The sequence below is a fragment of the Oryzias melastigma genome, linkage group LG15, assembly GCF_002922805.2.
Source record: "Oryzias melastigma strain HK-1 linkage group LG15, ASM292280v2, whole genome shotgun sequence".
Taxonomy (NCBI): domain Eukaryota; kingdom Metazoa; phylum Chordata; class Actinopteri; order Beloniformes; family Adrianichthyidae; genus Oryzias; species Oryzias melastigma.
The window spans coordinates 30104180-30126883 of record NC_050526.1 but is presented as its reverse complement, the minus strand read 5'-3'; the positions used below and the strand labels follow the sequence as shown (position 1 = coordinate 30126883).

Sequence of the window (22704 nt, the reverse complement as noted above, 5' to 3'; positions counted from 1 at the left end):
TGGATGGATGAATGGATGGATGATGGATGGATGGATGGATGGATGATGGGTGGATGGATGGATGTATGATGGATGATGGATGGACTTGTGTGTTCTAACTCTGGTGAAAGGTAAACCAGGTCAGACTTTAACCAATCCTGGATTTGGATTTGGATTTGGAAGTGACTTGTTGATTATTTTTGGTCCTGAAACATCCCATAATTTGAAAAACAGGTGTTTGCTGTATAAGCACAGAACCTGGAGTGGGAGGGGCCTGTTCACCTGGAGCAGATGACATCCTGTGAGTTGTTAGCAGCAGGCAGCTCCTTCAGTTTGTTGTTGGACAGGTCCAGAGTCTGGAGGCGGATCAGACCCCATGGAACCACCGAGGGCAGAGCGGCGAGTCTGTTGGAGGACAAGTCCAGGTGGACGATCCGAGACGAGACGTCTAGAAACCAGTCCAGCTCCAACCAGGGCAGCTGCAAACCCCCCCAGCAAACAGTGACAGCCTGCAGATCCACAAACAACAGATGAGGTCAGCAGGTCATCAGTCTGGAGTCCTCCGAATGACAAAGACCCGTCCTGGATCTAACCGAGCCAAGCTAGAACCGGGTTTCACGGCTCAAATACAAGTCAGACGAAGAGCTCACATTTCCAATCAGAATATGCTAGTAATCAGCTTATTTATCCATTTTGTTAGAGTTCAGTGTTTAAAACCAATTATGTTTGAGCTCACAAAACTAGTCCATTAAGGGACTCACCTGATCTCCACTGGATTGGTTTGATCCCTGCAGCCTCCGTCTGAGGAGATCTTTGCTGAAGGTAGAGTGATCTATGAGGGCGTAGGACGACAGCGCGGCTCCGTGCTCCAGCAGGAAGTGAGCGATTTCAGTGTTTCCTGCAACACAGATCCAACCAGATCTACAACTGAGGGAGGAGGATCAGCTGACAAAGAGGATCACTGTGGATTATGAAGGATCTACAGATAATCCACAGATGATCTTCATATAATTTACAGATAATCAGATCCTCCAGGATTTCATGATGTTGCGATCACAACTATAAAGCAAACCCTTTGATTTGTTGCACACGTTGCAACTTTTTATTGTCACCGTAACTTTACTGCAACTTTGAGCAATCTGGCGTGACGGTCACCATGACGACGCAGCTTCACGATGGTTTCCCTCCTTACCGGGAGCCGTACTCTTTTTCATCATGTCTCTTTAGTCCTCTGACTTTTTTCTCATCAAGGCTCTTGAACGGTCACGCCACCACGGGTGTTGAGCGGTCCGTCATGTTCAGCAAACAGCTGATCAGCCCCGACCCCGTAACCAGGAACCCAGCAGGACGCAGGCGGCTCCCTTCCTGCGGTGATCTCTTACCTGCCTGGGCAGCAGCGTACAGCGGCAACTTGCTGATGACAGCAAATTCTTGGTTGTGAGAGTTGCAGTCCTGAACATCTGCGCCATATCTGTGGACCAGCAGCCGGACCACGTCCATGTGACCCTGCTGACAGGCGGCGAGCAGCGAGCGGCGAAGCAGGGCGCCGTTTGCCGACACATCTGAAGGGTCAGAGGTCATATGATGGAGCTCCATGTTAGCTGGTTCCGCAGGACCAGAACATCTGCACCAGTCAGCGCCTTTAGGTCTTCATCCTACCTGGAACACAGTCCAGCAGCTCCTGCACCACAACCAAGTGACCACAGGAAGCGGCGAGGACAACCGGATGAGAGCCTGACGGCCTCTGAGGAACGGCGATGTGGGCGTCTTTGAGGAGGTACGTCACGCTCTGAGCATCTCCATGGTGAGCAGCCAAAGACAGGAGCTTCACCTGAAACAGGTAGAGGCGGGAACACATCAGATCATGAATCGTGACTAACAACCTTCATCTGTACATCTAAGCTCCTCCCTCAAATCTTTATCTGTACGTTTAAGCTCCTCCCTCAAATCTTCATCTGTACATCTAAGCTCCTCCCTCAAATCTTTATCTGTACGTTTAAGCTCCTCCCTCAAACCTTCATCTGTACATCTAAGCTCCTCCCTCAAACCTTCATCTGTACGTCCAAGCTCCTCCCTCAGACCTTCATCTGTACGTCTAAGCTCCTCCCTCAAACCTTCATCTGTACGTTCAAGCTCCTCCCTCAAACCTTCATCTGTACGTCCAAGCTCCTCCCTCAAATCTTCATCTGTACGTTTAAGCTCCTCCCTCTCAACGTCCTGCTGTTGAGGCAATATTTCCTCCGTCTTCCTCTGACATGTCAGACTGCAGTCTGCTCCAAACTGCAGGAAGACCAGGAGGAGACAGAGACGCCTTCTTGATGGACAAATTAATGAATCAATCAATTGATTGATAAGCACTTATTTAAATTTAATTCTCAAGACTTAAAAAATATTAGCTGGAACATTTTTTTTTCAGTGTTTTTTTCTAGCATAAAATACTTTCCGTAACCGGATTTCGAGCTCGGGAAGCAGCGTTCCTGACAATTGAGCAAACATTTGTCTCATATACAGCCCAGTAAATGGGTTGAGACTCCTTCCCGGTGTTTGAAATTTAATAAATTCCTATTGTTAAGGGTTTAAAATGAGGAAAAGAAAACTCTGTATTTTTTAATAGCGAGTCCCTGGAAAAACTCACTATTTATAATATCGTTGAAATAAAAATGAATCAGGAAACTGCAGTCAGTCGACTCGTGTCCTCCAAATCCTCTACCGACGTAAATAACATTTCCTCTGGATTAATCAGCCTCCTCTCTACATGATCCTCTATGAATGAACATGTCATTCTGGTTTCTACGTGGTGAAAACGTGACGTCTCTAATGTGAATGTTCTCTAAATGTTAATGAGGAACTCATATTTGAACATCTTTCACTTTAAAAAGGGGCGGAGACCGCAGAGAACTCTAAGTTTCCTGAAGAAAACCTGCTACCGACCAGGTTTGGTTCACAGACTCAGTTACCATAGTGATTGATTCTGAGTTCAGCTTAACCCGCTTCTTGGAACGGGCTTGGTTTGACCCACTTTAACTGGTTTGAGTTATCTCTCTTTCTGGAACCGAAAACTCAGAGTTTTACTGAATTTAGAGTTCACGAACTCAGAGTTCCAACAAAACCTGCTTCTTGAAACAGACCCCAGGAAAGACAAAAAGGATTTACTGGATCCGCCCAAAACACGACTCACTTCGAGGAGCAAATATATGAGAACAAATGCATTCCATGAGTTACCTGGGGGAGGAGAAGCAGACTCACCCCATCAGGCCAGACCCCTGCACTGCACTCGGAACACATGGCCTTCTGGACCAGCTCTGCGGCGTCCGCCTCGTCTCCACGCCGATACGCGGCTTCGATGTCTTCCAGGAGGGAGGAGGGAGGAGACCTGGACCCAGACTGCTCCAGCGGAGGAACCGGAGACCCTCCAGAACCTAAAACATACGATTCAGTTCAAACCAAACTGTGTCTGATCTGATCTCAGCTCTATTTATGTTTACTAAAGACAAAGTCCCACTATTTGTCACACACCTAAGTGTGTGAAATTTGTTCTCTGCATTTGACCCCTCCAATGGGGGAGCGGTGAGCTGCAGACACAGCTGCGCTCAGGAAGCATTTGGTGGTTTAACCCCCCAGTCCAACTCCTTCGTGCTGAGTGTCCAGCAGGGAGGCACTGGGTCCCATTTTTAGAGTCTTTGATATGACTCGGCCGGGATTTGAACCCATGACCTTCCAATCTCAGGGTGGACACTCTCCCACAAGGCCACTGAGCTGGTAGTCTCCTCAAGACTTCCAGCATGACGAACAGACTGAGAAGGGCAAAGGTCATACCCATACATGCATCATTGTTGACATTGATGCTCTGGTTTTTTTTTACCTTTCCCTGGCTTGGCTTTTAGCTGCGTCTGATTGGTCAATAGTGGTGTCAGGTTTACCCCCTCCCGCTTTAATGATGTGACAGTTTGAGCAATAAAATTATGAGACGGATTTTTTATTAGACATTAAAGTGATGACCCTTAGTTTCAGAGTAAAAGCTCTTTGACATGAACAATGAAACCATCTGAATGGCACCCCCAGTGGTCGAAACGAGAACTGCATCCAGTTCAGGAATGGAAGCAGTGAAAGAAGAAGTCTGAGCCGCAGGTTTCTGTCTCTGACAGACTCCGTCCGTTCATGCAAACTAAAATCACTGGGGGGGCACAAACCGTCCTCTCACTTCTGTTTTCTAAACATAGCTGTACCAACACTGTTCTGACACGATCAAACAGCTGTGAAGAAAATCTGCAGATGCTGGGACATCTCTCACCTTCATCCTCCTCTGTGTTGGTCATTCCCGGATCCTGAAGAACGCCGACGGACCAGTAGGACATCTCTGAAGGAGAACCAGTGCCAAAGCTCAGCTGCTTAAAGACTGAAAGCAAAGCAAACCAGGACGTCTACAGACCTGAGCTGCTCTCAGCATTCCTGTGGTCCAGCTTCTGGTCAGGAACCTGCTGAGACCTCCAGGAACCTGCTGAGACCTCGAGGATCTGCTGAGACCTCCAGGAACCTGCTGAGACCTCCGAGATCTGCTGAGACCTCCAGGAACCTGCTGAGACCTCCGAGATCTTCTGAGACCTCCAGGATCTGATGAGACCTCCGAGATCTGCTGAGACCTCCAGGATCTGATGAGACCTCCGGGATCTGATGAGACCTCCAGGATCTGATGAGACCTCCAGGATCTGATGAGACCTCCGGGATCTGATGAGACCTCCGAGATCTTCTGAGACCTCCAGGATCTGATGAGACCTCCGAGATCTGCTGAGACCTCCAGGATCTGATGAGACCTCCAGGATCTGCTGAGACCTCCAGGATCTGCTGAAATCTCCAGGATCTGATGAGACCTCCAGGATCTGCTGCGACCTTCAGGATCTGCTGAAATCTCCAGTATCTGATGAGACCTCCAGGATCTGCCGAGACCTGCTGTAATCCGTGCAACCCCTCAGAGGTCACAGAAATGGACCAGGCGTTCGGCTCCAACCGCGTCTGAATTAGAGATAACAGAATTTATGATTCAGTGAAATATAGCAATCCTTGTATCCATTTGAAATGCTGCTGAGACGATATTGACTGAAACGTTTTGAACCAAACTTGTAGTTCAGCGTCTGAAACCTCGACCGCTAGCTGGAAGCATTGAATGAGACCAAAGTTCTGCTGAACTGGTTCTGGTTAAGTGACCTGATACATGGCAGTTACATCGTGTGTACAACGCTCTGAAAAAGACCGTCGTCATGGCGAAGAGCAGAGAAATCAATGTTTACTTCCACCTGTATGAAAATGGAGATTCAGCGCCGCAGAGAGTCAACGAGGACAAAATTAAACATTCAAGATCATTCGAGCGCCGGATCATCCTGCTGGACCACTGACACATGTCTCATATTATACTGTGACACGTGTACTTAGATATATACTTTGACACGTGTACTGTGATACGTATCGTATCTCCAGACTAATTCCCACCATTGGTCTGAATCAACAGGAAATGAAACATGAGAATCCGTCTGTAGGATTTGGCATAAAAAACTTTATCGACGTGTTCATTTACAGACAGTCTGAAACAGTAGATGTGATGTCATCGTACAGATCCTCCAATCATCTCAGAGGAGCAGCTTCTGCTGAGAAACGGTTCTGGTTAGTGGCCCCGCCCCCTATGCGGCTGAGCTGACGTCACAGTCGTTCCATGTGGGATTCTTGTTTTTTACCTGAAGTTTGTGTAGTTTACCTGCACGAGTGTGTGTGTTTTTAAGATTGTTTATTCATACATTTGGTTTATTTAGCTGAAGTGGTTCCTCCGTTGAAACATGTTGTTTTTTTACTCTTCTAGAGTTCTGATTTGTTTGTTTGTTTTCTGTCTCAGTTGTTTACCTACCCGAGGACCTCCTTCCTAGCAGAATCACCCAGAATTCCGTTCTGCCCAGGCTCGGTCCATTCTCTGCAGAACCTGCATCAAAGTGGAGATGTTTACGGAACTGAAGAGGTTCTGGGATTCTTCAGATTTTCAGATTAAATAAACCAGAAAGACAAAAAAAGCCAGGTTCGGTTCGACATCGATAAGAACATTTTGCACGACATCGTCCCAGTTTTCCCTCAAACAACAACTGTCCCGGAGTCTGGGGTCGGTACCGGTACCGGTACCCCGGGATAAAAGCACTCACCTGACGGCGGTCCGAACCCGCTGTCCGGACCCGCTTTAGCCGAAGTCCACCTTGTTTCTGACTGTTTTCTTACTTCTCCTTTCGAAATGAGCACTTCCGCTGAATCTTTCCAAAATAAAAGCAGAGCGCTTCACTTCCGGGTCGCTTTTCAAAGTAAAACAGGTGGACCGAACTGAAGTTAGTCGGGGTCCGGTTCCGCCCGCTGCTCCTCCCCGGGCAGAGAGAACCGGGTCTTCATCGGAGCCGTGGTGTCGGGTCAGACACGTGACTGTTTCTTCTGCATAAATTCACGGTACAACGGTCACGCCAGACGCGCGTGCACATCCAATCAGTTCTTCCCATAGAGTGTATATAAGAACTGGACAGAGCAAGCCCCCCTCCTTCCGTGTTCCATATAGGAAGTATGGTGTTTGTTCTTCCAGATTTCATTGAAATTAATTTTGTTTATTTGTTTGATGAATTTAATGGATATAAACAACGTGAGGGATAGATTAATAGAGAGATACCTGCTGTTTTAGTAAGTAGTATAGGTCCAAAAATGGAAAGATCTCTTTGGAGCCAACTGTTCAAAGTTCTTTTAGATTTTTGGATTGTATGATCAAAGTTTTGAGTTTCTCTTTTATTTGTATCCTTTGAGATTGTAACGCCAAGTACTTGATTTCAGATTGAATCGGTATATTAAAGAAGGCGCCAGTTGGACGATCATGAATTGATAATAACTCACATTTACTTTTATTCAAATATAAACCAGGAGCTTTGTTGGTTTTCAATTTGATTAGGGCTTGATCCAAGTCTTCAATGATATTTCAGAATCACAGGTTTCTTTGAACACTGAGTCAATGTTGGGATGTATGTTTTAATCCAATCAAGAAATCGTATTGAATCCATTGGTACATAATTTCAGGAATATAGTTTTGAGTAAAAATTATACAATTCTTCTGATATAGTCCTTTGATTTGTGATTTCTTCTCTGTTTACAAGTAATGCATTAATAGATTTCTTTTCTTGTATCTTTTTCTTGAAAATTGAAGACATAGGAGGTACTCTTCTGTTCATTTTGCTCTATAGGCTTTTCCTTGTATAAAGTGTCTAAATTAATTTGTAATGACAAAAGGGATTCTTTATCAGCATCATAATTATTTAAGTTATGAAGTAAATTACTTTCAAAATCCTTCCATTTTCTACCTTTGGTTTTACTAAATGTAATGTAAAAATATCCAACCTTGGATTTAAAATATCCCCATCTGCTTGAGTAATTGCCAATTATTTCATTATTCCATATTGTGTGGGTAAGTTCTTTAACTATCTTAACATGTTCGTCATCTGTGCATTGAGTTTCCAAAAATCTTTTCTAAAGTTTTGCATTATTTTCAGGATTTAGTTTGAGAGCAATAACACAAGGATCTGTCAATGGTGCTGCTGAGATGGAGATTTGGGAAACATATCTATTTAACAAAGTTGAGCCCAACCATTGATCTAATCTGGACATAATACTCCCATTTGGTTTGATCCAAGAACATTGAGGAACTTCAGGAATTTTTCTCTCCATATGTCACTTAAATGATTTGAACCTATAAATTCTGTCAAAATCGGGTTCCACTGATTGATATTAAGTCTAGGAGGATATCCATCCAGCCATTCATTTAGAGCTACATTAAAATCACCACCTATCAGTACATGGTCTGTGTGATATAACTGTTATAATCTGACAACACATCTGTATTGTTTCCAACATGAGCCTGTTTTGAGTTACAGAGGCATACCCATAAACATTTACTAATACCACAAAAGACTCATCAATATTCAGAACGGCTGCTAGCCAATGTCCTGAATTATCAGTCTCAGAAGTCAGAACCTTCCCCGGACATCTGTGAAAACAAACACTCCAGCAGAATGGTTGGATCTGGGATTTTTTTCACCCCATTGGTTTGACCAGAAGGTGGCGTCATCGACGCTAGAGTGAGTGGTACCTCGGATCAGAGCTGTGGACAGGACAACTGCTCAGGTCGCCATCTTCCCGGAACTCTTCATTTCCAATCCAGTCTACAGTTTGGAGAGAATTTGTTCCATTTATTAGAACAAACTTCAAAAACAATTCCCTGTTTCTCCTCTGAATGTCTGAAGTTTTCGTCTGAATCTCCACGTTTCTGTGCTGACCTGCTGCTGCAGTCTCGGTAACAGCTGATGTAAACACTAACAGCTGATCAGAGAACAGAAACGAACCCAACACACTGACCATCATCATCATGAATGCAGACCTTCATCTGTCCATCACACATCCTCATCACTTCCTGCTCCTCCTCGTCTTCCTCATTCTGTTTCGTTCATTCAGCAGACTGGATTTTACTGCTAAATTAAAGTTTATACCTGAAAACCGACATCATTCAAAGACGGCATATTTTCTCTCTACTCACAGGATAATGAATGACACTGTTCTCCATGACATGCTCTGATCTGACAGAGTGATGTCTTCAGGTGTTACAAAAAACAGATCCCAGACACTGGTTGTTTTCTTCACTTTAATTAATCATCATTCGTGCTGCTCGTTAATGAGTAAATCATGACAGAACCGGTGAACATTTTCAAACACAACAAACGGTTTCTGAAAGCTGAAAACAGGAAGATTGCTGGTTATGACTGAGAACATAAAATTCACATCATGAAATAAAAATCAATCTTTCATGTCCCTAAACCTCTTTCCAAGATCAGATCTACATGAAGCTGAAGCTCCTCTAGGATCAGATCTACATGAAGATAAAGCTTCTCTAGGATCAGATCTACATGAAGACGAAGTTTCTCTAGGATCAGATCTACATGAAGATGAAGCTTCTCTAGGATCAGATGCGGATGAAACTTCTCTAGGATCAGATCTACATGAAGATGAAGCTTCTCTAGGATCAGATGCGGATGAAGCTCCTCTAGGATCAGATCTACATGAAGATGAAGCTTCTCTAGGATCAGATGTGGATGAAACTTCTCTAGGATCAGATCTACATGAAGCTGAAACTTCTCTAGGATCAGATCTACATGAAGCTGAAGCTCCTCTAGGATCAGATCTACATGAAGACGAAGTTTCTCTAGGATCAGATCTACATGAAGATGAAGCTTCTCTAGGATCAGATGCGGATGAAACTTCTCTAGGATCAGATCTACATGAAGACGAAGCTTCTCTAGGATCAGATCTACATGAAGCTGAAGTTTCTTTAGGATCAGATCTACATGAAGCCAAAACTTATCTAGGATCAGATCTACATGAAGCTAAAACCTATTTAGGATCAGATCTACATGAAGCTGAAGTTTCTCTAGGATCAGATCCGGATGAAACTTCTCTAGGATCAGATCTACATGAAGCTGAAGTTTCTCTAGGATCAGATCCAGATGAAACTTATCTAGGATCAGATCTACATGAAGCTGAAGTTTCTCTCGGATCAGATCTACATGAAGATTAAATTTCTCTAGGATCAGATCTACATGAAGATGAAGTTTTTCTAGGATCAGATCTACATGAAGCTGAAGTTTCTCTAGGATCAGATCCAGATAAAACTTCTCTAGGATCAGATCTACATGAAGGAGAAGTTTCTCTAGGATCAGATCCGGATAAAACTTATCTAGGATCAGATCTACATGAAGCTGAAGTTTCTCTCGGATCAGATCTACATGAAGCTGAAGTTTCTCTAGGATCCGATCCAGATGAAACTTCTCTAGGATCAGATCTACATGAAACTGAAGCTTCTCTAGGATCAGATCTATATGAAGCTGAAGTTTCTTTAGGATCAGATCCGGATAAAACTTATCTAGGATCAGATCTACATGAAGCTGAAGTTTCTCTCGGATCAGATCTACATGAAGCTGAAGTTTCTCTAGGATCAGATCCAGATGAAACTTCTCTAGGATCAGACCTACATGAAGCCAAAACGTATCTAGGATCAGATCTACATGAAGCTAAAACTTCTCTAGGATCAAATCTACATGAAGATGAAGTTTCTCTAGGATCAGATCCAGATGAAACTTCTCTAGGATCAGATCTACATGAAGATGAAGTTTCTCTAGGATCAGATCCGGATAAAACTTATCTAAGATCAGATCTACATGAAGCTGGAGTTTCTCTCGGATCAGATCTACATGAAGCTGAAGTTTCTCTAGGATCAGATCCAGATGAAACATCTCTAGGATCAGATCTACATGAAGATGAAGTTTCTTTAAGATCAGATCTGGATGAAACTTCTCTAGGATCAGATCTACATGAAGCCAAAACTTCTCTAGGATCAGATCTACATGAAGCTGAAGTTTCTCTAGGATCAGATTTACATGAAACTGAAGCTTCTCTAGGATCAGATCTACATGAAGCTGAAGTTTCTTTAGGATCAGATCTACATTTAACCAAAACCTATTTAGGATCAGATCTACATGAAGCTGAAGTTTCTCTAGGATCAGATCTGGATGAAACTTCTCTAGGATCAGATCTACATGAAGCTGAAGTTTCTCTCGGATCAGATCCAGATGAAACTTCTCTAGGATCAGATCTACATGAAGCTGAAGTTTCTCTGGGATCAGATCTACATGAAGATTAAATTTCTCTAAGATCAGATCTACATGAAGATGAAGTTTTTCTAGGATCAGATCTACATTAAGCTGAAGTTTCTCTAGGATCAGATCCAGATGAAACATCTCTAGGATCAGATCTACATGAAGTTGAAGTTTCTTTAGGATCAGATCCGGATGAAACTTCTCTTGGATCAGATCTACATGAAGCCAAAACTTCTCTAGGATCAGATCTACATGAAGCTGAAGTTTCTCTAGGATCAGATTTACATGAAACTGAAGCTTCTCTAGGATCAGATCTACATGAAGCTGAAGTTTTTTTAGGATCAGATCTACATTTAACCAAAACCTATTTAGGATCAGATCTACATGAAGCTGAAGTTTCTCTAGGATCAGATCCGGATGAAACTTCTCTAGGATCAGATCTACATGACGCTGAAGTTTCTCTCGGATCAGATCCAGATGAAACTTCTCTAGGATCAGATCTACATGAAGCTGAAGTTTCTTTAGGATCAGATCTACATTTAACCAAAACCTATTTAGGATCAGATCTACATGAAGCTGAAGTTTCTCTAGGATCAGATCCGGATGAAACTTCTCTAGGATCAGATCTACATGAAACTGAAGCTTCTCTAGGATCAGATCTACATGAAGCTGAAGTTTCTCTCAGATCAGATCTACATGAAGCTGAAGTTTCTCTAGGATCAGATCCAGATGAAACTTCTCTAGGATCAGATCTACATGAAGCCAAAACTTATCTAGGATCAGATCTACATGAAGCTAAAACTTCTCTAAGATCAAATCTACATGAAGATGAAGTTTCTCTAGGATCAGATCCGGATGAAACTTCTCTAGGATCAGATCTACATGAAGCCAAAACTTCTCTAGGATCACATCTACATGAAGCTGAAGTTTCTCTAGGATCAGATCCAGATGAAACATCTCTAGGATCAGATCTACATGAAGCTGAAGTTTCTCTCGGATCAGATCTACATGACGATTAAATTTCTCTAGGATCAGATCTACATGAAGATGAAGTTTTTCTAGGATCAGATCTACATGAAGCTGAAGTTTCTCTAGGATCAGATCCAGATGAAACTTCTCTAGGATCAGATCTACATGAAACTGAAGCTTCTCTAGGATCAGATCTACATGAAGCTGAAGTTTCTTTAGGATCAGATCCGGATAAAACTTATCTAGGATCAGATCTACATGAAGCTGAAGTTTCTCTTGGATCAGATCTACATGAAGCTGAAGTTTCTCTAGGATCAGATCCAGATGAAACTTCTCTAGGATCAGATCTACATGAAGCCAAAACTTATCTAGGATCAGATCTACATGAAACTGAAGCTTCTCTAGGATCAGATCTACATGAAGCTGAAGTTTCTCTAGGATCAGATCCGGATGAAACTTATCTAGGATCAGATCTACATGAAGCCAAAACTTATCTAGGATCAGATCTACATGAAGCTAAAACTTCTTCCAAAGTCCAGTCTTCATGATGATACAAAGTGTAACATGATCTGTAATCCAGACCCGTTGGGTTCATGGTGACTTTGCTGTGACTTGGTCTTCAGGAAGCTGTTTTTCACAGCATCTTTCTGCACTTCATGGTGACGGTTTTCACCTCCGAGTATGCGGCCAGAGCATACTGCCCCCTGCAGGGCATCAAAAGTACATCAGGTGTAAGATATTTGTGAGGAAAAAGAGCAGAAACTTGAATGGATCTTACAGCTCTCGGCCGACGCCCGACATCTTGAAACCTCCGAATGGGGTCTGGACGTGGAGGGCGTTGTAGCAGTTCACCCTGATGACAGAGGGGGGGTTATGAGCTGGCCTCTGGTTCTCACACAAGCACCAACAATGTCTGGTTTAGTTTTTCCAGCTGGCTGAGGCTTTTGTGTTGGACTCCCTCCCAGCTGGTCCTGGAAGACCCAGTACCGACCCGGTGCTCTGTCCTTAAACAGCAGTCATGTTATTTGAGCTGACACTGTCTGGATCTGAGGGCTTCGTCCCTCCACGGCTGTGGTCTCCCTTGGTTTAGAAAAAAAAGAAGATGGCAACAGAGGGAAACAACAACTTAAAACATCCAGGTCTAAATAGTAAACTAGAGTGGGCGGGGCCTGTCTACACACACACTCTGTAGTTACACACACACCTGAATAGTCTCCACATCTAAACTAGTCAGAATGTACACAATATAACAGCAGCTCACACACTCCATCATACAAACCGACACAGATAAAGACTTTCATTCTGTCACACAAACGGTTAGTGCTAAGGTGAGCTGATACCTGTGCTCAGGTGAGCGTTTATGGTTTAGTAATGAGGATAAAGATGGAATGTACTCAGGGGGAGAGCACCAGACAATCCCCACGCCCAGACCCCCCTCCGGGGCAGCAGCAACCAGGACCCCCCAACACCTGCCCTGGGACCACGGAGAGAAACCGCCCGCCGAGCAATCCCGCCGAGCACCCAGACCGGGGCATGCGGGACCGCCGCAGAGGCCCCCCACACCCAAGAGCAGGAAGGCACAGAAACACAGAGAGTGCAGGCCCCAGACCAGCCAGAAGAGCAGCCCCCCCACCCTGCCAAGAGGGCCAACGCGGGACCCCACCCCCGGAGAACCCCCCAACCCGAGAGCAGGAAGGCACAGGCACAGATGGAGACCGATGTTGAATTTAGGGAAAAGCAGGACGTATTTGTTGGCCGCATTTGAAGGAACCGTCAAATTTTGGCAGCACTTGTCGCGGCGCAGTGACGTAACCAGACAACAGATGCAGCACCGGAGTCAGGACGCGGCTTTGGACTCGACTCACCAAACAGTTCCGGTCTCCATGGCAGCAGAAACAGACAGAGCCCGGTCCATGCTGGAGGTGAAGATGGCCGACACCAGACCCAGCTGGGAGCGGTTGGCTCTGTCCACAGCCTCCTGCTGGCTGCTGAACCGGAAGATGCACTGAACCGGGCCGAAGATCTGGACAAGACGTCAGGAACAAAGAGCGGGTCAGGAAGGCGGGTCAGCACGAGTCAGGGATTCAATTCATTTCAATTCAATTTTATTTACCTTGGCTTCACAACAAAATCTGTAGTGTTCATTTTGTGTTGATTTTTCCAGTGTTAAGCATTTTGAGTTGATAAGTGTTGATGTTGGTGCTGTTTTAAACACCCCTGAGTTAAAACAGCTTTAGAGGCGGAGCTTCCAATAACACCGGTTGACGGAGTTGTTTCAAGTGTGTTTTTCTTGGACTGCGGAGGACGAGTAGAGAGCGAAGGGGGAATTTCCGTCTCCAATATTTGTTTTAAAAAGCTAAGAAAACATATTTATTTGCTTTTATAAACATAAAGCCTGTTCAGAAAGTGTTAGTTAGCTTCAAAAGGATCTTGCTATCCTTTAGCTTTGCAATGCTAAAGACGCACTTCAGTGTAAACTAAACATTTGTTCATTCACAGATTCTGCTACCAGTCGTCACGCTGCGAAAGGTCAAATACAGAAGTGCCGAGAGATAAATCAGATTACAGCCAGGATTTACCTATTTAGATTTCATCAGTGAAGGTAAGTAGCCATTTTGTACAATGACATATTTACATCATTTGGATTTTGCTAAAAATGGAAGAAAGCTGGGAATAGTGGACAAAATAGGAGATGTTATTATAACTGTATGTTAGTGTTTTGTAAATTCCATTTTCTCCTGCCATTGTTTTTTCTAGTAAAAACAAGTTTGGACTTCCAGATGGAGCTGAAGCTCATATTTTTGATGACTGACACAGCAGAAGAGGAAGATGTTCTTCACATCACAGACGGTTCTGACTATGTGCGTACAGTAAAGATGACACCATTTATATTGTACCGCTGTCTTTGGTGTAACTCTGGTCAAGGTTACCTTATAGCTTGGAGGATTTGTTACTCTTAATAAAGAGTTAAAAAGCCTGCTAAATGCTAAATTATTTCGTTCACTTCATAACATATCTGGACACTTTTTCTCGAACCGCTGAACCTTCAACCCAGCTGTGGATTAGCAGGGAAAGGATGAACGAGTAGCTTCATGTCTTCTTCATGATCAGAGAAAGGCACAATTCAACTGCTGATGGTTATTTGTATGTACATATTGACATTAACATAATTAAAGAATATTAAGACAAATATATTTTATGTTTTTTTTTGATTACTTATAAAATTAAACTGAACAAAAGATAAATTATATTTCAATGTACAAAAAAGTAATGATGGAAAATCAACTCAAAGAAAGAGTTAATTTTAGACACAATTTAGTGTTAAAAACACACTGTCAAAGTGTCAAAAAACAACACTAAGACTGTCAGTTGGTTAACACTATTTTAGAGTTTAAAAAGTTACACTTTCTATAGTGTAATTTTAACTCTGGGCTGGTGAGAATTATATAAACACTCGCAAAGAGTTAAAATTGACTCTATGGGAGTTAAATTACCATTACTGATTTTGATGTGCAATATCACAAAGATGTAACAACATATAAATAACATCGGGCGATTAATAACAATAAAATAAAATGATCTGGAGGGCCAGATAGAATTACTTGGAGGGCCGGATCCGGCCCCTGGGCCGTGACTTTGACTTTGTGGTCTAGGAATTTGCCAGATTTGCACTTTCAAATGTAAGGAAATTCTTCAAGGTTGGTGATTAAGGTGATTAAACTACTAAAATGTGAGTGTCAAAACCACAGAGACACAGACAGATAGAAACCGGACAGAGTGGTACCTCCTCCTTGGCAATTCGCATGTGATCTTTGACCCCAGAGAAAATAGTGGGCTGGATGAAGAGGCTCCTGTTGCTGACAGCCCCCCCTCCGAACTCCAGCGTGGCCCCTTCCTCTGCGGCGCTCTTGATCAGATCCATGACTTTATCAAACTGTCTTCGGTCAATCTGCTCAGGACAAGCAGGAGCAGGAATGAGAGGCGTGCACACGGCCGTCAGCAGAGCGATGACTGCCTCTGTGACCCCCCCACAAACCCCAAGAATCAAACCAGCAAAGAAATGGAAAGGATTGAACCTGAAACCCTAAGAACACCTGGTTCACGTGGACTCCAGCTAAAGTACGAGCTGCTCTGGCTGTCCTCGTACCTGCGGCCCATGGGACGTCCGTGGGTCCAGCGGGTCTCCGATGACGATCGTCTTCGCCTTTTCCACGCTGCGACGCACAAACTCCTCATAGACGGCGTCCTGCACAAAGATCCGAGACGCGGCCGTGCAGCACTGACCCTGGTTATAAAATGCTCCGTTCTGAGCGTACTCCACAGCCAGCTCCACTGCAGACACAGAGGCTGCTCATCAATGGCTGATTAAAGCCCTGGAGGCGGAGCTTTGAAAGTAACAGCAGATAAATCAGCACTTACAGTCACAGTCAGCAAAGACGATGCAGGCGTTGTTTCCTCCCAGCTCCAGAGTCACTCTCTTCAGATTACTGGAAGCTGCTGCTGCCAACACCAGCTGACCCACCTGTGGAAGAACTCAGCTTCTGACTGTCCTGATCCAGGAGGAACCACCCTCAAAAACCAGACCAAAAACCAGACCAAAAACCAGACCAAAAACCAGACCAAAAACCAGACCAAAGACCAGACAAAGACCAGACAAAGACAAGACCAAAACCAGACCAAAAACCAAACCAAAAACCAGACCAAACACCAGACCAAACAACAGAACAAAGACCAGACAAAGACCAGACAAAGACAAGACCGAAAACCAGACCAAAAACCAGACCAAAAACCAGACCAAAAACCAGACCAAACACCAGAACAAAGACCAAACAAAGACCAGACAAAGACCAGACAAAGACCAGACAAAGACCAGACAAAGGCAAGACCAAAACCAGACCAAAAGACAGCAAACCGACACACTGTAGTTGTTCACATGTAGAAAAGTCAGCATCATCATCATCTGTCTCCTGCACTACAACAGGAAGCAGATTCTACAGTCCTCTTCTGACAAACGAACAAACACGGCCACGAACATAACGGTGTGTCTCTTTTCCAAAGTAGATGCAGACAGCACGCGGTCTCAGATGTAACACAAATGATAAACAGTATTGATAAAAATACCTGATCGATAAGTATTAATAAGAAGAGCATCGATAAAATCGCACCTTCCTCTTAAAGGAATCGGTTCTCTTACAGATCTGTGCTTCTGCCTCCTGGGTTCAACACCCTCCATGTTTTTGACAGACGCAGAACCCAGGTGGTTCCTGCGTGAATCCGTCAGAACGGTGATGACACAGGAAGTCAGTTCATACCGCGGTGGAGCCGGTGAAGGTCACTTTGTCCACGTCCATGTGGTTAGTGATGGCCGCTCCAGCAGTGGTTCCAAAGCCAGGAACGATGTTCACAACTCCAGCAGGAAACTTGGCCTGAAATCAAACAGGCAGTTCTACTGAAGCTAATAATTGAAAACGCTGAAGCTGATAGCTGGAAACACTGAATTTAATAGCTGAAAATGCTGAAGCTGATACTTAACAAAGCTGAAGCTGATAGCTGCAGATTGGTGAAATTTGCAGCTAAAAATGCTAAAGCTGATAGCTGAAAACGCAGAAGCTAATAGCTTAAAACAATGAAGCTGATAGCTGAAATGCTGAAGCTCACAGTTGAAAACGCTAAAGCTGATAGCTGAAAATGCTGAAGCTCATAACTGAAAACGGTGAAGCTGAAAATGCTCAAGCTGGTAGCTGAAAACACTGAGGCTGATAGCTGAAAATGCTGAAGCTAAAAAAAACTAAAGCTGATAGCTGAAAACACTGAATCAATTAGCTGAATTGCTGAAGCTGATAGCTACAAGCACTGAATTTAATAGCTGAAAAAGCTGAAGCTGATAGCTGAAAAAGCTGAAGCTGAAAACTCTGAAGCTCATAGCTGAAAACGCTGAATCTCATAGTTAAAAAAAACTGAAGCTGATAGTTGAAAATCTATCTATCTATCTATCTATCTATCTATCTATCTATCTATCTATCTATCTATCTATCTATCTATCTATCTATCTATCTATCTATCTCCAAAACAGCCGAAAAAACAACTTTAAAAAAAAGCCAAAATCAGCCAAAACAGCTAGCATGTAGCTGAAATATTAGCTAAACTCCAAAATAGCCTAGAAAATCTTAGTAAATGCCAAAATAGTCCAAAAAGCTATCAGAGTGCCAATTTTGCCAATTTCGGGCCATTAATAACAATAAAATAAAAAGATCTGGAGGGCCGGAACCGGCCCCCGGGCCTTGACTTTGACACTTGTGGCCTACAGGCTGAATCTGGACAACTTTCCATGTTTTGGAGGAAGGTTTGTTTCAGGGAAAGGAGGGAATGAAGGAAGTCGGACAGGAGGACTGGTGAACCTGATGGACAGAGATAAGTCCACTGTACCGTGACACAGATCAATAAAAACCTGCGATTTAGGTCCTCAGACCAGAGAAACTGAAACTCTGAAGCTCTAAAAACTCCAGGCTAGCAAAGAGATGTGATTCCAGGACAGAAGGATGGCAGTATACAGAGTTAATGTCTCTAGATAAAATCGGAAGGTTGCAGCATCAGTGAAGAAACTGTCCACTAGTCCAGTGTGCAGCGTCTGACCCTTCACCCACATTCATTTCCCACCTCTTGAATGAGGGATCCCATGTGCAGCGCAGTGAGGGGGGTCTGCTCCGCCGGTTTGATGACCAGCGTGTTTCCACAGCTGAGCGCAGGGCCGAGCTTCCAGGTGAACATCAGCAGAGGGAAGTTCCACTGAAACCGGAACCAGCAAGGACTGGTCAGATCCAGCAAGAAATCACATTCAAATCCACAAACTTTAGGGAGGATTCTGATATAAACATAAATGACATGGTTGAAATCCCAAACACAAGTTTTTAGAGGATGGAGTGACAGGAATTAGCTAATTCTACGAGTGTTCACGCCATCAACATAATTCCAGCGCTTCACCCTTCCTGCTGAACCACATGAGGCTGAAGACTTACAGGAACGATGGCGCCGCACACCCCCACGGGCTCATGTCTGGTCAAGCAGAGGAAGCCTTCATCTGGAATACAGAAAACATACCTGGTCTCTGCTCCTCCTCCTCGCAGTGGGCAGGTTCAGGACAGTGGATTACCCAGCAACAACATCCATCCACTTTCTAAACCCATTAAAGGGTTGCTGGAACCTATCCCAGTGACTGTTGGGCGAAGGCGGGGTCCACTCAGACCACCCATGACCGCATAACTGCAGACAGGTTCAAAGCCAGAGACAATTTAGACCCTCCACTGAACCAATGAGAGGAATCGAAACGTGAACCAGGAGAACATGCAAACTCCACACGGGAAGAACACGACCAGGATTTGAACCAGAACCTTTTCACTGCGAGGAGAGAGTGCCAGCTGCTACCCCACAGTGGTCGATGGTTTCATGTTCCCCTGGTTGATGCCTGGGCCTTCTCCAGCGTCACCCACTGTTCCAGGACAGGGATGAACCCCGCCTCCACCAATAGCCGGGTTGGCTCCAGAGGGTTCAGAACATGGATGGATGGAGCTCACCTGTCAGTCACCGACCCCCTGCTCACCTGTGGGAATGCTCTGACCGTGGTTCTTATCGGCCCAGCCGGCGAAGTAACGCAGCGTTCTGATACTACCCTCCAGGTCCATGAAGTAGGATTGCAGGAACGGTTTTCCGGTGTCTAAGGTTTCCAAGGTCTGAGGAACCAGAGGAGCATTTACTACCAACTTCCTCCAGAACCTGCGCCACCTGATTCTCAGGAGAGGGAGCCGCGTCTCAAAGCGTCTCTATCTATAGTGCTGATTGTGTCAGACGTTCAGTGAACGCCACTCAAGACAGGAGAGTGAATACATGCATGAGTGTGACTGTATACCCTCTGGACCTCAAAGGCAAACCAGACCATAAATCAACTTTTTTTCATCTGTTGATCTCTATAAATGAGGCTTTAAAAGTGCTGTCTGTTACTTCTTCTTTTCCTTTGGGCTTTTCCCTTCAGGGGTCGCCACAGCAAATCAGTTTCCTCCATCTAAGCCTGTCTTCAGCATCCTCCACTCTAACACCAGCCACCTTCATGTCTTCATTCACTGCATCCATAAACCTCCTCTTTGGTCTTCCTCTAGACCTCTTTCCTGCAGCTCTAGACTCAGCATCCTTCTACCAATATATTCACTGTCTCTCCTCTGAACATGTCCAAACCATCTCAGTCTGTCCTCTCTGACTTTATCTCCAAAACCTCTAACATGTGCTGTCCCTCTGATGTATTCATTCCTGATCCTATCCATCCTGGTCACTCCCAAAGAGAACCTCAGCATCTTCATCTCTGCTACCTCCAGCTCTGCTTCCTGTCTTTTCTTCAGTCCCACTGTTTCTAGTCCAAACAACATGGCTGGTCTCACCACAGTCTTGTACACCTTTCCTTTCATTTGTGCTGAAACTCTTCTGTCACACATCACACCTGACACTTTTCTCCACCCATTCCAACCTGCTTGCACTCTCCTCTTCACTTCTTTTCCACACTCTCCATTACTCTGTACTGTTGACCCTAAATACTTCAACTCCTCCACCTTCTTTATCTCTTCTCCCTGTAACCTCACTCTTCCACTCTGGTTCCTCTCATTCACACACATGTACTCTGTCTTACTGCGGCTAACCTTCATTCCTCTCCTTTCCAGGGCAAACCTCCACCTCTCTAACTCCACCTCCACCTGTTCCCTGCTCTCACTACAAATCACAATATCATCTGCAAACATCATAGTCCATGGTGATTCCTGTCTAACCTCATCCGTCAGTCTGTCCATCACCATTGCAAACAGGAAGGGGCTCAGAGCTGATCCCTGATGTAATCCCACCTCCACCTTGAACTCCTCTGTCACCCCTACAGCACACCTCACCACTGTCTTACAGCCCTCATACATGTCCTGCACTGCTCGGACATACTTCTCTGTCACTCCAGACTTCCTCATACAATACCATAGTTAGCACAGCAAAAAAACAGAGGTTTTGATCAGATCCTGATCCTTCATGGTTTGAATAAAGAAATAGTTTTAGTCTTATATTTTTTACCTATCAACAAGCGCTACAAGAACCCGTAACATTAAAACAGTTTTTACTGGAGTGAATCTGTCATGAAGGTTAACAAACGCTACAGAACAATCAGCAGAAGTCCAGACGTCCATCAGAATGTGCAGCTGCGGCTCAGACTAGAGGCAGACTCTGAACATAACAAACATTCATGAGGAAGGCGTTACCGCCAAAAGAAGGCGGTCCCTCTCCACCAGGTCAGCCAGTTTGTTCAGGAGCCTGCCCCGCCCACAAGAGTCCATCCTCCGCCACGAGGAGCCGTTCTGCATGGCTGCCTTGGCTGCTGCCACCGCCTCATCCACATCGTCCTGTAAGAAACCCACAGGGGAAGGAATGCAGCGTACCTGCAGCACACCTGCACCTGGCAGGAGACCTGGGTCCTGTCCTGTTAATCCTCTCATCTGTTCATTCTCTCACCTGTTTATCCTCTCACCTGTTCATTGAGTCACCTGTTCATCCTCTCACCTGTTCATTGAGTCACCTGTTCATCCTCTCACCTGTTCATTAAGTCACCTGTTTATCCTCTCACCTGTTCATTAACGTAGCTGTTCACCCTCTTACCTGTTTATCCTCTCACCTGTTCATTAAGTCACCTGTTTATCCTCTCACCTGTTCATTAACGTAGCTGTTCACCCTCTTACCTGTTTATCCTCTCACCTGTTCATTAAGTCACCTGTTTATCCTCTCACCTGTTCATTAACGTAGCTGTTCACCCTCTTACCTGTTTATCCTCTCACCTGTTCATTAAGTCACCTGTTTATCCTCTCACCTGTTCATTAACGTAGCTGTTCACCCTCTTACCTGTTTATCCTCTCACCTGTTCATTAAGTCACCTGTTTATCCTCTCACCTGTTCATTAACGTAGCTGTTCACCCTCTTACCTGTTTATCCTCTCACCTGTTCATTAAGTCACCTGTTTATCCTCTCACCTGTTCATTAACGTAGCTGTTCACCCTCTTACCTGTTTATCCTCTCACCTGTTCATTAAGTCACCTGTTTATCCTCTCACCTGTTCATTAACGTAGCTGTTCACCCTCTTACCTGTTTATCCTCTCACCTGTTCATTAAGTCACCTGTTTATCCTCTCACCTGTTCATTAACGTAGCTGTTCACCCTCTTACCTGTTTATCCTCTCACCTGTTCATTAAGTCACCTGTTTATCCTCTCACCTGTTCATTAACGTAGCTGTTCACCCTCTTACCTGTTTATCCTCTCACCTGTTCATTAAGTCACCTGTTTATCCTCTCACCTGTTCATTAACGTAGCTGTTCACCCTCTTACCTGTTTATCCTCTCACCTGTTCATTAAGTCACCTGTTTATCCTCTCACCTGTTCATTAACGTAGCTGTTCACCCTCTTACCTGTTTATCCTCTCACCTGTTTAACCAAACTCTGCTCACCTTTCCAGCCTCCTCCACTTGGCAGATTTCGGTTCCCGTGGCGGGGTTCTGGGTGGGGAAAGTTCTGCCTCGAATGGACCGGCGCCACTCGTTGTTGATGAAGATCTGAGAAGTGAGGGAAAAGTTTGAGTCTCTTGAGGGTCCGGAGCCGATTCCCGGGTCAGGGTCAGAATGTTTGGATCCGGGTTACCTTGGTGTGTGTGACCTGCTGAATGCTGATTGGCAACGGAGAACTCCCCCCAAACACTCTGAACTCTCGGTCGGCCATCCCGACATCCGAAAGAACCGAGTCTTCAGAACTGAACCATTTTATAGAGTGACCAGAGGGGGTCCTCAGAGGGGGTCCTCAGAGGGGGTCCTCAGAGCAGTCTGGGTTCCTCCCAAACAGCAGATGGGGGGTCAGAGAGCCCTTCATGGAGCACAGAGGGTAACAGAATTTTTGACAGGAGAGGATGTTGGGCTCCTCAGGACCTTAAAATAGCTGAGTCTGGGTGTGTGTGTGTGTGTGTGGACTACAGGAGTTACCACTCAAATAACCC

General features: G+C 44.6%; 2 protein-coding genes and 1 long non-coding RNA gene across 6 annotated transcripts in view; 1 reads left to right on the top strand and 2 right to left on the bottom strand.

The window, feature by feature from the left end:
• Window positions 1-6346, bottom strand: part of lrrk1 (leucine-rich repeat kinase 1) — a 56811-nt gene extending 50465 nt beyond the window's left edge. Inside the window, exons 1-10 of one of the 4 annotated variants that reach the window (XM_036215379.1) lie at window positions 6159-6346; window positions 5873-5944; window positions 4905-4989; window positions 4409-4847; window positions 4271-4336; window positions 3226-3398; window positions 1639-1810; window positions 1362-1541; window positions 741-877; window positions 262-488 (exon numbers count right to left, since the gene is read on the bottom strand). In XM_036215379.1, the coding sequence (XP_036071272.1) occupies window positions 262-488; window positions 741-877; window positions 1362-1541; window positions 1639-1810; window positions 3226-3398; window positions 4271-4334 (953 nt within the window). In that variant the 5' untranslated portion in view covers window positions 4335-4336; window positions 4409-4847; window positions 4905-4989; window positions 5873-5944; window positions 6159-6346. Of the gene's footprint in view, window positions 1-261; window positions 489-740; window positions 878-1361; window positions 1542-1638; window positions 1811-2027; window positions 2069-2126; window positions 2258-3225; window positions 3399-4270; window positions 4337-4408; window positions 4856-4904; window positions 4990-5872; window positions 5945-6158 lie in introns of those variants that run through there. The other 3 variants (XM_024261779.2, XM_024261780.2, XM_024261781.2) reach the window with 3 other exon arrangements.
• LOC118599681 lies at window positions 6311-14814 on the top strand. Its single transcript, XR_004949129.1, has 3 exons — window positions 6311-6450; window positions 14154-14256; window positions 14412-14814. It is a non-coding gene; the product is annotated as an uncharacterized LOC118599681 (long non-coding RNA).
• aldh1a3 (aldehyde dehydrogenase 1 family, member A3) lies at window positions 8682-22563 on the bottom strand. The gene is made up of 13 exons (XM_024261782.2): window positions 22356-22563; window positions 22166-22270; window positions 20933-21073; window positions 19252-19381; window positions 18671-18732; window positions 18312-18440; window positions 16967-17080; window positions 16074-16176; window positions 15802-15986; window positions 15439-15603; window positions 13520-13677; window positions 12433-12507; window positions 8682-12358 (listed from the first exon to the last, which is right to left on the bottom strand). Exons 1-13 carry the CDS (start codon window positions 22431-22433, stop codon window positions 12289-12291), a joined length of 1515 nt encoding a protein of 504 aa, XP_024117550.2. The 5' UTR covers window positions 22434-22563; the 3' UTR covers window positions 8682-12288.
• Between the last annotated feature and the right edge of the window lie 141 nt (window positions 22564-22704).

Bases quoted from the DNA above. Each gene is read 5' to 3' on its own strand.
- aldh1a3 (XM_024261782.2), bottom strand. From the start codon at position 22,433: ATGGCCGACCGAGAGTTCAGAGTGTTTGGGGGGAGTTCTCCGTTGCCA. The intron at 22,271-22,355 runs GTAACCCGGATC...CTCACTTCTCAG, and splicing joins AGCAGGTCACACACACCAAG to ATCTTCATCAACAACGAGTG. The intron at 15,987-16,073 runs GTAAGTGCTGAT...CTGTGTCTGCAG, and splicing joins CGTCTTTGCTGACTGTGACT to TGGAGCTGGCTGTGGAGTAC.